The 13,910-nt window shown below is 40.5% G+C and overlaps 1 protein-coding gene across 3 annotated transcripts in view; it reads left to right on the top strand.

Annotated features, from left to right (window-relative positions):
* The window catches only part of LOC132591162 (teneurin-3-like), a 1,137,496-nt gene that overhangs the window by 1,093,392 nt on the left and 30,194 nt on the right, over positions 1–13,910 (top strand). For all 3 annotated transcript variants that reach the window (XM_060278723.1, XM_060278722.1, XM_060278724.1), the window contains one exon: positions 9,920–10,198. In XM_060278723.1, coding sequence (XP_060134706.1) covers positions 9,920–10,198 — 279 coding nt within the window. The remainder of the gene's footprint in view (positions 1–9,919; positions 10,199–13,910) is intronic.

A 13,910-nucleotide genomic window follows, 5' to 3' on the forward strand; every position in this document is an offset into this window, starting at 1 on the left:
GTCTCTGCCTCCAATGCCTGTGTCCCTGGGGCACATGCGCAGTAACCCAGGGACACATGGGAAAACTGGACGCAGAGACACAGGGACTTTATTATATAGGATTGCTCTGATGGCTGGCTGACAGAACAGTATTTTAGTTTTATGAGTAATCTATATACAGTAAATTAGAAAAGCCTAATACACCGCAAACAGAGGATTCCAGGGGATTTGGTGCCTCCCATGGACACATCACACACACACACACCAGTCAGGGACCTTCACTCTCAATTAGAGAGGGTTTGGTTTTTTTAGAGCTGTGGAGACAGCATTTTCAAGGCTAAGCATACACAAGACAAAATGTGAGTTACTATTTTGCAACTAACACCTTGTTCAGCAGCTGGCAGACTTCCCTAACTCATTTTCTTTATTTCTAAGATGGGAGCTTTTCATATAGTATGAAGATACCAGAGAGTCTTAATCAGCTAATGTTTGTAAAGTGCTATGAGCTTATTGGGTTGATGGTGTTATCATTGTAAGTGCTAAGCATTATTATCAACGTGATTACATCCGAAGGTGATAGTGGACTGGTGCCAATGGTCTTGGCTTCATCATTCCTATTTTTGATTTCACTCTTTTGTCAGCATATTTAGATTCAGAGTTTTGCATGTTTCATTCCTTTCATAGTAATTGTGTAAGGCCAGAAGACTATTCGTGTAATGATTAACATTGGTCTGCCCACATTCATGTCACAAGCTTTTTTCTTAGTAGTTTTCTTTTTAGGAAGTGTCAGAAACTAAGGGCAGAGTCTCATGACTATGATTCAAGGTGACTTTTCTTTAAAGTGTATATAAGAAAAATCCATTCTTATCTACGCCAGCAGATCAGTATTTATAATAACTTCAGTGTGTTCTAGAGCAGCCAAAGTATGAACAAAAGAGATGGCAGCTCTGGCCCATTCTGCATATGAAGGCCACCTCGAAGGCCACCTCAGTCTCCCTATAGTTTTTTTCCATACCATGCATTTATAAGTTGCCATGAGACATCACCTGAAATTGAATTTAAGACACTCTTCTTTTAGTGATGAAAAATCATTTGGATAGCCACTTCGAAACATCCTGGTAGATATCAAAATAAGGCCCACAGACAACTTTCCAATACTGCCTTTTACATGAAATTGGACTCAGACCCCACACAAGCATACAAAAAAGAACTGAACAAGATTATTAAGGAGCTACCCCTACACATCCAAGAACAGATCCTCACAAACACACCAGCGGAACCTCGGCCAGGAACTTTCTATCTTCTACCCAAAATACACAAACCAGGAAACCCAGGACGCCCCATCATCTCAGGTATTGGCACCATTACAGTGGGTGTTTCCGGCTATATGGACTCTGTTCTGAAACCATATGCTATCAGTGCTCCCAGCTACGTACGTGACACCACAGATTTTCTGAGGAAAATACAATATTTGAACAATCTTCCTAACAATACTATACTAGCCACTATGGATGTGGAATCTCTATATACCAACATCCCACACAATGATGGTTTACAAGCCATAAGGAACACCATTTCAGATAAAACCACAGCGGACTTTGCTACCAAACTCTGCCACTTTGTCCTTACCCACAACCACTTCAAATTTGGTGATGACCTGTTCCTCCAGATCAGCGGCACAGCCATGGGCACCCGCATGGCCCCACAGTATGCCAACATCTTCATGGCAGATTTAGAACAACGTTTCCTTAACTCCTACCCACTCAAACCTCTCCTGTACCTGCGATACATTGACGATATTTTTATTATCTGGACACATGGACAACAGACCCTGGAAACCTTCCACCAGACATTCAATGACTTTCACCCCACCATCAACCTAACAATGAACCAATCTATGCAAGAAATACATTTTTTGGACACTACTATAAAAATACAGGATGGACGTATAGACACCACCTTATACAGAAAACCAACTGACCGACAAACATATCTACATGCTTCTAGCTACCATCCCAAACATACCAAACAATCCATCGTATACAGCCAGGCCTTACGTTACAACCGCATCTGTTCCAACTCTACAGACAGAGAATCTCACCTAAGAGATCTACAGCAAACCTTTTTAGAACTAAAATATCCACCTGATGAAGTTAAACAACAGATCAACAGAGCCAGACAGATACCTAGAGAGAACCTGCTGCAAGACAGACCCGAAAAAGAAAATAACAGAACACCACTAGTCATCACATACAGCTCCCAAGCTAAAACAGTACAACGCATCATCAGAGATCTACAGCCTCTCCTGGACAATGACCGCTCCCTTTCTCAAGCTCTGGGAGGAAGACCTTTCATTGCCTACAGACAGCCACCCAATCTTAAACAACTCCTCACCCACAATAATACAACCACCAGACTTAACATGGACACTGGTACCAGAGCCTGCAATAAACCCAGATGCCAACTTTGCTGCCACATACACCCAGACAACACCATTACTGGCCCCAACAACATCCAACATACCATCTCAGGACTATTTAATTGCTCATCCTCTAACATTGTGTATGCCATCAAATGCCAACAGTGCCCTTCAGCTCTCTATATTGGACAAACAGGCCAAACCCTACGCCAAAGGATAAATGGACATAAATCTGACATCAGGAACCAGAAGACTGAAAAACCAGTAGGAGAACACTTCAATCTCCCAGGACATTCTATACAAGATCTCAAAGTAGCTGTCTTACTACAAAAGAATTTCAGAAATAGACTGGAAAGAGAAGTTGCTGAATTGCAACTTATCACCAAGCTCAAAACCATGGAGGGACCTGGTTTGAACAGAGATATCGGGTTCTTATCTCATTATACATGATAAGCGATCTTCAGCCATCTCAACCCTTGCTTTTCCATGCAAAACCATTTGCAGTCGTTTGCGGTCATCAACAGCTATCAGTCAGTCAATCACCCATTTCCACCACCCTTCTGAGTGATCCCCCCTCCCCATCCCCACCCCTCCCCACCCCTTCTCTACATAAGTGCCTGGAAACTTCCATTTCACTGTATCTGAAGAAGTGTGCATGCACACGAAAGCTCATACCAAAATAAAAACTTAGTTGGTCTTTAAGGTGCTACTGAAGGAATTTTTTTATTTTACTTCGATCCAGACCAACACGGCTACCTACCTGTAATCAAAATAAGGGAAATACACTCACCTCACATCTCAGGAAGGTTAAAATAGGGCTAATCTCATGACTTCATACTTGCCACAGCATACCTTTATTATTACTATTATTACTATTATTTTTATTATATTCATATGCCGCCTTTCATCTGACGACCATAGGGCAATTCACAACATTAACATATAAACCTGTCTGTCTCAGGAGGCAACAGAGAAGTGTGCATTGGGGGTAAAGTCAAACTTCAGAGAGTTACAGTGCCTGCTGTGGCTGTACAGACTGATATGGGAGAGACATGTTTTGTTACATCTGGGGCAGATGAAGGTATCCAGTTGTGCTGTTGCATTCTTCCAGTGGTCATTCCTCCTCTGGTCACTGCTGTGAATACACAACCTGTGAATACACAACCTGTGAATACACAACATGTCTCATTTGCAAGCATATTTGAGAATACAAAATACATAATAAAACAAAAACAAAAACAAACCAATAACTGCCCTCCCACAAACACATTTAAAAGGACATAGAATATTAATCAGCTAAAGGCCCGGTTATAGAGAAACTTTTTTGCCTGGTGTCTAAAGATATGGTGGTGCTAAAAAATAAAGCCTGTCAACACTAATCTTTATCAAAGTGTGACCAGTCCTGAAATTAGAGTTTGGTTGGTCCTTTGGTTTTGAACTTTTAGCAGGTTCTTCTATAGCTGGACTCCCTGATTTGACACCCATGGGTATCACAACATCCTCAGAACTCTTTCACTTGTTAAGGCTCCCAGCTACTCCTCTTTTTGAAATGTGTTTTGATTATTTTTTGCCCGTTGGGGGTTGGTTAGGGGGGTTACTTATTTCTTTTTAAAAAATGTGTTGTGTTTGTTTGGGCGTGTGTATTGTTGTTTTGGCTGTTTTGAGTAGGGGTTCTGAGCATTGTTGGCTTTTCTTCTGTCAAATAGGTATTGTTTTGCTGCTTACAACAGTTCCTTTGATTTCCAAAATGGTGGGGTACCCCTGTCCTGTAGCTATTCCAACCAGAAACACACACCCTGGTGGTAATATGTACCCACAGTGACCAACAGTGGCATCAACTTGTGGGGGAGGTTGTGGGGGCTGACATGCATGTGATGTCGCATCAAGACATTGTAGGAGCCAGGGAACAGAGCTGAACCAGCAGTGTGGCTTCAATGGCTAGCAGCTCCCTCTCCTGCTGCCGGTGCCGACCAAAGGTTATTCTCCCTTCCTTCCCCTCCATGGCAGGAGGAGAAGGAGCCAGCCACTGAAACTGTGCCAAGCTCTGATATTATTATATTTTAACATGGGACGGGGGCATTGATACCTACATGTTCCAGCAAGAGTAGACCACCGTGATTTTCTCACATTAAGGTTATATTTTCAGGGTTTACTTCTTAAGACAACAATGTCTCCATTCTTAGTTTAAGCTGTGATACTGAGTTAAGACTGTGCAATAAACCTGGAAGGTCTTTGCACTTCACTCTCCTAGGTATATTCAAATGTATACATTCTTGGTTCTAAACTTATGAGTATTGGACAATGGCTTACTTGTGCTCATGATGTGTACCTATCAGTGATTGTGTAGAGAATGTCAACCTTTACCCAAACTTTGATATGCGACATAGTGTGATTCTTATTTAAACAGTTGCTTGTTTACTGATTTATCCTTCCTAATAGCCTTCAGACTCACCAGTATGGCTATTTACTGCTGTGCCAGTTGCCTTCCCTTGCTCAATGCATTTTTGTTCTGTTATTTATTCACATCTCAGTGATAAGTACTATTTGATTTGTAGCTAATTGCAGCAACTGTTTTTCGTTATTTATGAGTGTCGTAGTCAGAATCCATTTGTGTGTCGAGGCTTACCAGAAATTACCTTAAAATAACTCACAACTGACAACATAATTATGGTTTGGTTTTTGGCAAATAATTTAGGGCCACAACTTTATTAAATACACCAATTTTAATCCGAGTGTTGGCTTAGGCTTTTGGTTATCCACTCATCCTTCCTAAAGAAGGACTATCACCATCTGTCCATTTAGGACAGGACTCAATCAGCTGTCCCCTTCGGACAGGACTCACCTCATCTGCCCAGTTGGGGCAGGACTCACATCAGCTGTCACCATAGGACAGGACTCACCACTGTCCGCTTGGACAGTTCCTGCTCCGACTTCCTGAAGGGAAGTCAAGTAAACATACCTGGGGGAGAGGAGGTGGCTGAGCCCAGTCATTCCCTCCTCTCTTTGCCCAAGAATGTTCCCCAAGGCTCTTACTCTTATAATTTGGGCCCACCATCCCCGCCAATGGCGGGATGGTAAGGACAAGAGCGTAAGCCCCGAGATTCCTTTAACGGAATACTACTATATGGAGCAAACGGAGGTGGGGGTAGGCATCTGTGTGCCACACCCCTCTACCAACCGATTAACCAACCAAAAGCCTAACCGCCAACCTAACAAGTTGTGACAATTTGCTAAGGCAGTAGGCGAAAACCAATAGGCAAAGCCAATCAGCCAATTGGAAAAATTCCTACTGGCCCCTGAATACAGGCGGCCCCGAAGGCAATAGCAATGTCGTGCTAACCTGCAAGAAAAAAGGGCGGGTGGGAGGGGATTCGGACGCCAAGGCAAAATGTGCCTAGAAAATGGAGGGCTAGACCTTAAAAGGGGGCCCTTCTGCCAATCACAACACAGGGATTTACATAGCCACGCCCCCATTACTCAGCATGACCTGTGGCCTAGGCCATAACCCAAACCCTAAAGTAAATTTCCTCACAGCCCTACCACAATCCGCTTTATATTGGATGATATAAAGCGCTTTACAATTCTGACCAGGATAAAACTGATTGCCACAACTGATATGACCACAGCAATAAGGAATTAACTGGCACACTTTATGGGGACTTCCGGTTCGTCGCGGCGGTGAGAAGGACGCAGGGACTTCGCGTGCCGAGGTCCCTGGCTTCTCGGAGGGGGGGGAAGTCCGCAGAGCGAGCGGACTCCCCGTAAAAGCATCGGATCGAGAGTTCCGATGACTCAGGCGTCCAGCGGCTGCTCCGTTTGGCGGATCCCCCGCCGCCCGAGAGCTCAATAGAGCGATCGTGAGCCGGCGGGGTTGAACCGCGGGAGCCATTTTGGGCCACATCTTACCTCCGGGAAGCGAAGCTCCGAGTCCTGACCCGGCAAGCGGCGGATTCTTCCGATTTGAAACTAAAGATCCCTAAAGAAGTAAGTGGAACTTTGATCTGGATCCTAAATTTGCTGATTGGAAAATAGGAGAGACTCTAAAGAAACGGAAGCCGGTCTCTTCCTAATGGGAAACTGGGAGGCGTTTGGAAAAAAAAATCCTAAGCCGAATAACGAAAGAATTTGAAACTGTGGACCCGAGAGGGAAAAAAGACTTTTTGGAACCATCTCAGCCCCTGAGTCCGGCACCCCTTGAGGTACAGCGGCATTAAGGGGAAGAGTGTTTTGACAGCTGTCAAAAGCTGTCAAACTGTCAAAAGACCGGGTGGATTGATTGCACTGCTGTGAACAGGAAAAATTGTTTGAAAATGTGAAAGAACTATTTAAATTGGAAGTAAGAATGGATTTGGGACTGAGTTAAGAATTAAGAAAAAGAACAGCCAAAATGGAGTCGATCGTCTGAGAAAGGAATTTTCCAGTACCCATTGTTCCCTACCCCCTGTTTATCTGCGGTTACGAGAGGTATGAAAACAAAGCTGTCTCGAGCCTTCCAGGAGACTGTGCTGAACTACTTGCTGTCATGGGAAGATTTTTACAAGGAACGGCAACATCCCAACTTACCACCAGTTGAGATTGTAGTCCAAGTCCAGGACTTAGAGGATAATTTAAATTTGGAGACTGCTGACTCTGAGATTGTGTGTGAGGAGAAACAACTGGAAGAGGACTTGGACTATGACAAATTTGTTTGGGATGAAGCAAAATATGATTTCCAAAAGGAAGAAAAACAAACAGAACAAGAAGATGAGAGACAAAGGGACTTAAAGTCTAATGGAATTGAAGATCCTGGAGGGGTTAAAATGTGGAGTGGGGTTTTTGTGGGATGGGAAGGACAGGGGCAGGGGGGGGGCGAAGGTCTGGAGATGGATTTGGGAAAGAATGGGTGTGGGGTAAAAACTTTAGTTAAAAGGCATTGTTTTGGTTTCTGAAAGACGGTCTTCGAAATCTTGGCATGACAATGGAAATGCTGAACCAATTGGGGGAAAAAGACTTAGGGAGAGGAGATGGAATGTAAAAAAGAAAGGGAAAAAAGTTTCCTTAAGGGAGTATAAGAATGGTTTGGAAAGAATTTTTAAGTTACTGTAAATTATTGTAGGTTAAGTGAGGTGTTTAGGCAGAAAGCTGCCTACCCCCCTCTCCTTACTCTGAGGCACTCAGTGGCAGGGGGTGCTCAGATGGGTGAGGAGGAAATGGAACCTTGGAAGTGCTGTGCTCTGCAGGCACCTCTTGTGGCAGGAGGGGACCTGTGGGAGGGCAGCATGAAAAAGGAGGAGGATTGAGTTAATATTATAAGATTAAGATTTGAAACTGAGTTGGAAAATTCGCCACAAGTAATCAGAATTTGTTAGGAAAACCATTAGGAAGACTATCGAGGGAGTCGCAATTAAGATGTTAAAATAATAAGAACTGGGAAGTTTGAACTCTTCCTAATTTTTCTTTTGTTTTTTTTTGTTTTTTTTTCTCTTTTCTTTCTTTCTTTCTTTTTCTTCTAGGTTTATTAATATGATTATGAAAGAGTTGGGGGATGCAGATCCCCATAACCCCTTCCTCCCTGTTCTCTCAGTGGCAGGGGGGGGGATATGGAGGGAGGAGGGAGGGGGGAAGCAGAACTCAATTCACAATTGGACCCCTTTGTTTCCTAAAGCACACGGGTCCTACTGGTGGCAGAAGTGGACCGGTGTGTGGAGGGAAAATGAAGGGACAGTGTTATATTATATGTCTTGTTTGTGTATGTCTTGTTTGAAAATTAATAAAAATCTTTTTTTTTTAAAAAAAGGAATTAACTGGCACACTTTAAAGCTGTCAAGTCTGGGACATAATCTCCTTTTGCATTTCATAAACCATTCATTCTGCTGTTGCTTGTTCCTCTTCAGAATATTTTCCTTCTTCTTCTGCATTTTTTTTAAAAATTTACATTCACATTTAAGAGCCTCATAACAACTAGGAAAAGCACTAGAAAGCTACCCAGAAAATAGCTTTTGAAAAAGTTGTTGTTTATGGTCCACTTTTCTGTTTAAAACAAAATCACCAGCTTCCAAAAATGGAAATAAATGATATGCAAGAATAATAAAGCAACAATAAAAGCAGACAAACCCCCAAATTAAAAGCATGAACAGCAAATTGTCGCACTAAGATCAAACATTAAAAGCATGTTAGAATAACAGGCCTTCAGCAGACACTTAAAAAATAAGAAAAGAGTCTTGGCAGATCTCTATGAATGGTGTATCCCACAATCTTAATACTACCACTGAAAAAGCCATGCCTTGGGTACCCTACAACCATATAATATATTAACTGTTGCAAGACTACTTTATGTCAGAGCTTGTAAAAATACTCACAAACCAACTAAATGAGAGCTTGTTGGAAAACTTTGGGAAATCTGTTAACAAGTTATGTAAAAAGAGATATTAAAATATCAGATGTAGATTATTTACTTTTCTAAATTATGTAAACAATTGATAGAATACACATTTGAGTGCATGTTTGTTAAAATATAGTATTATAACTGTAATTTTAAAGGGAGCTACACAAAGCCTACAATTTTAGCAGTGTGATGATGTTGCTCTTAGGATTCATAATATAGAACATCTGAAAAAATGGAATGAGCATGCTAGTAGTCTGTATATCACAAATACATGAGAGGATTTGAGGTAATAAAAGTAAGTTTAAAATATAGCTTTTACTAAACCAATACCTTTTAAGTGCCACATTTTAAATGCTCTTAAATGTCTCAAGTTTATTAAACCTGATTTATTTACATAACTATTAATTTTGTATCTGTTCCATTCCTCCAAAACAGAACACAGTGATCCCTATTCTCTGAAAACCAGATCAAATTTGTAAAATATGTCTTATTTGACTAAGCCACCAAACCAAACATTTAAAGTATAGAAACATCTGTGTAATAATCATGTTGCTAGAATCTTGCATGATCTTTTTCAGGAAAGGCAATGCATTTATTTGTTTTTAGGCATTCAGCTAAAGCAGGAAGAGTTAATAAAGATCAACTAACTAAGCCCTTATTCTAATTTAATGAATGTTTTATTCTTAAGGGAAACATACTTTTCTTATAATGACAGGTGACATCTGAATGGAAAAATACCCTGTTGTTTTGGGCTTTATCTAGGACAGAAAGAGATAATCCTGACACATACTTGTTATTGCTTTTGCACTTTCATAAAGTAAAAAGGGCTGTCAGTTAGAGCTAATCCTATATGCTGAACCAGCTCTTCTTCATTTACAGGCCATTCTATATTTCTTTTCTACCTTAGAGAACTCCTGATGTGCTTAAGTAGTTGACAAAGAATAGCTAAGACCAGAGAATGTAAGGGTCACTGCAGATTGCTAGAGATCAAAGGATATAGTTGACTATAGCTCATGTAGAGCTTAACAAAAGACCTTGGGATATACCTGGGGAAAAATGTGTAGTAAGTGTGTTTATTTTAAGGATTCTGTTTTTTTAACAAAACAAAACACAAAAAAAGATTCTCATGTTTTGTTATCTTTTTCTTTCCTAATTAGGACAGAATTTTACCCTAAGGCAGTTAGGAGTATGTGAACCAGCAACTCGAAGAGGACTGGCATTTTGTGCTGAAATGGGGCTCCCCCACAGAGGTTACTCTATCAGTGCAGGGTCAGATGCTGATACTGAAAATGAAGGAGTGATGTCTCCAGAGCATGCCATGAGACTTTGGGGCAGGGGGGTCAAATCAGGCCGCAGTTCCTGTCTCTCAAGCCGTTCCAACTCAGCCCTCACTTTAACTGATACTGAGCATGAAAACAAGTCTGACAGTGAGAATGGTAAGTCTTTCTGTGTGTAATATGAAAAACTTTTTCATGATTTGTATTTATGTATTCTTTAAGCATGAGCATACTTTCTGAACAACTTTTATTACAGTTTTCTAGGAAAAGCCAGTGTCCAGTATTGATGACTGGACACAATTTTTTACAAATATATAATTTGTGCAATATTTTACCAACCATTTGGGAAAAAAATCTGAGAATGAATGAGTACACAAAATAGTTAATTAAGAAAGTTTGAGTACAAAAGAACAAATTTGATTGTGCTTTAAAAATCACTGTTGATACAAGCAGTTGAAATTGTGATAAAATGGAAAGTGTGTCCTTTGGAGACTAGATTGTTGTGTAATTAAAAGCTGTCAAACATCTAAACAGAACTTCATGGGAAATTGGAAATAGTCTTTCGATATCATTCCACCCCTTCCCCTGGTTAATTCTGGATCAGCAATATACCGTGCATGGGCTGCATGCAGCCTCTTAGGTATTATGCATACTTTTGTTTCAGTCAAGCAATTCTACAGTTCAGTGGTAGCAAACATGCTTTGTACAATACTAGGCTAGGTAGCCCAATGGTCTGACAACATACGTCACCTTCAGAAGATATATGTGTTGATAGGGTTTTGCTCAAGGGAACTTGAACCCTAGTTTTTGCAACTTACAGGCACTTGATCCTTGGGGGGGGGGGGCAAGCTTTAGTCCAGATGTCTGCATCATAAGAAACAAAATAACACTTTCACTAATTTAAGTTCATGTTTAGACATATTCCTGAGTCTCTGACAGCAGCATGGGCAGGTGAAAATGAAGCAACTGTAGCTTTTATTAGCAAAGAGATTTAGTGGGAAAAGCTTAACCTCCTACATTTCCCTTTTCAGTCTTCTTATTAAAGACAAATGATCATGGCCATTAACAAAAATTGGAAATTCTAATCCCAAACCACCTAATTCAGTGAAACTAACCAGTATCACTGATCAAGAATGTAGCCACTGAAAGAGGCTAAGATCAGCTAAAATTGAGGACATGGACTATTCAGAATAAATGTGCAGACTGCTCATATCCTGGAATGTAATTACTGTGACACAAGTAGAATATTTCTACTACATAACTAATGTAACAAGAACGACAGAGATTAAGTAACCAAGTTTACGGCTGTTTTTGATTTTGATTAGACATAGGGTATGGGCACTTGTGCTAGGGCAAGAAAATGACACTTTTCCCGATCTTGATAGTCCTTACGCAAGCCCTTCTGCCTACCGGTACCTTAAATGAAGCTTAAAATAAGAGGATAAAGCTCTTAGGGTCAGGTGTAAGGGGCCAATTAAAAGGAAGCTAGCCTTATTGTTGTTTTTTCTCCAATATTTTACTTTCTGAATCTACAGAATTTTTTTAAGGTCTGCTTAATTTGTTTTACATTTAAAGTTCCATGTGTGAATGGAATCGTCCACAGTTGTGGTGATTGTATGTATAATAAGATTGTGTGTAACAAATATGTGGATTATATGTGGCTTCAAAATCATATTGTTACCAAGGTTGCGTGCCACCCACAATCTCTGCCACTTGGTAGCAAGATTCTAAGGGGTTCCAGTCCTGGTGTTGTGTTTCAGTTGGGAATCAAGAGCAGTGGAGAGTGTCGTTTTTAAGAAATACGGTTTATTAACACATACTTACAACCTGGGTGCAAATGGAGGGAGTGCATAGTTTACAGCATTCATATCTCAAGAGGAGCTTGTTCTTCACAGCAGCTCAGCACTGCATTCAGAAGCTTTCTAAATGCCATCTCTGTGCCTCTGCCCCAGCTTGTTTCCAGCCAGTCCTAATGTTGTCTGCTTTTCCAACCCTCTGCATGGAGTTCTCCCCACTTCTTGCTTCTTTCCAGAAACACTTTGCCAAGCAATTGCCACCCTTTTGTATGCTCGCTCCCTTTGTAACTTTGGCACCCACTGTTGGCACAGACCCAAGGATTTCCCTGTTATGGACCATCAACACATTTTCTCATGCTTAACAACTTCTATCCCAATGAGGCCCTGGCCTGGAAAGACAGCTTAGCCTGTATCTTTCCACAGGCCTCTTCCCTTCAACATTCCAAAAATCAGCTGAACTCTGTTCCTTTTAAAATTTATAACATTCCCTAACTCTGGCAGGTGGGATTGCCAGAGTTCCCCACCACCACACACACCTTTCTGCTCCCATTTATTTGTTTGTTTGTTTGTTTGTTTGTTTGTTTATTTCTTTTAAATTGTCCGCTGTGTAAAGCTGAATGTGCACAAGTTAAATGTGTATGTTGTAGGTCTACTTTAGTACATACCGGTATTCCCTGACATAGCATGCATCACCTTACTTAATGTATCATTGCAAACACTGACCATCGAGATTGCATATCCGTGATTTTTTAATAGATGTTTATTTACATAAATAGTAGAACAGATCTCTACTAATTTTACTGAATTGAAGTTTGGAATTTCTTTTTTATCTTAATGCATAGCAAATCATGAATAAATTAAGGAAACAGTATTTAGCATTAATCAGATTATGCAATAGACTGTCTGATGTTTTGATACCAATTTCAAAGAAGAGTTTAGCTACATAAATCCTTAATTTTGTTTGTTGATCAGGAGGCAAATAGTCCAGCAGAAAAAACTATTAGAGCTGCTTTGAGGCAAATAAAACTTTTCTAGCTCCAGTATCTCATCTGGGTTAAAAACAGAATATGCAGTTATGAGTAATGCTATGAGAGATGTAAAGCAGATCGTTATGTATGCTTACCTTATCTGAAATTGCCATGCAATTAATGTTGCAAAGGCTGCCTAAGAGTCAGATCAACAAATTTACATGATAGGCCAGAATCTGATATGCTGTAGTATGTTCATGTTCACTATAAAATCTAAATATGGCTAAGTTTAAGAGGTGTTTTTGATTTAAATTAGGATTGATAAAAAACCTCCAAATGTCAAGAATATAGGAAATGTGTCACCTTTGTCTTAGTTTGCTGTTTCCCACATCTATGTGCAAAAGGTAGTTAAATCTCTTATGAAACACATGGTTCTTATATGGGCTGTTGGCTCCTCTTCCATGTGCTCTGCTCCATAAATATTCCTGTTCTTAAGGTAAGTTGCATATGCATTAATAACTGCACCAGCCCTCTTGTAAAATAACTTTATTTACAGTTCAAGTTACAGGTAGGTAGCCATGTTGATCTGCCGTAGTTGAAACAAAAAATAAATAAATAAATAAATAAAATCCTTCCAGTAGCACCTTAGAGACCAACTAAGTTTGTCATTGGTATGAGCTTTCATGTGCATGCATGAAATACATGTTTACAGTGTTTCCCATATAAAACCCAAAGTTATTAGGGTTTCTGTAAAGACTCCAAGAAAACTGCTACCTAGAAGTTTGTACTTGTAGCCATAGACCAGCAAGACCATGGGCTCATCTACACTTCTGCTGCCTAGAAAGCACAGATCTGAGTACAGTAGTTTAGATCTCTCTTTAAACTCACTCTTTAGCACTCTGGAGAAAACCCAATTGATGTTTGCTCCAATTAAACAGTTTACTGTGGGTTTTCCCAGGGGAAAGCAACAGGGCAAACAGAAATGTGAATGAGCACCAATCCTTCAATTATAGGAATCAGATCATACTTCACATGGCCCCAAGAAAGCCATTGCCAACTGAGGAGCTTATTCTTGGCCCTGTGTTCTAACATAACAGCGGTCTTGAC

This window comes from Zootoca vivipara, chromosome 9 (genome assembly GCF_963506605.1).
Source record: "Zootoca vivipara chromosome 9, rZooViv1.1, whole genome shotgun sequence".
Lineage (NCBI taxonomy): Eukaryota > Metazoa > Chordata > Lepidosauria > Squamata > Lacertidae > Zootoca > Zootoca vivipara.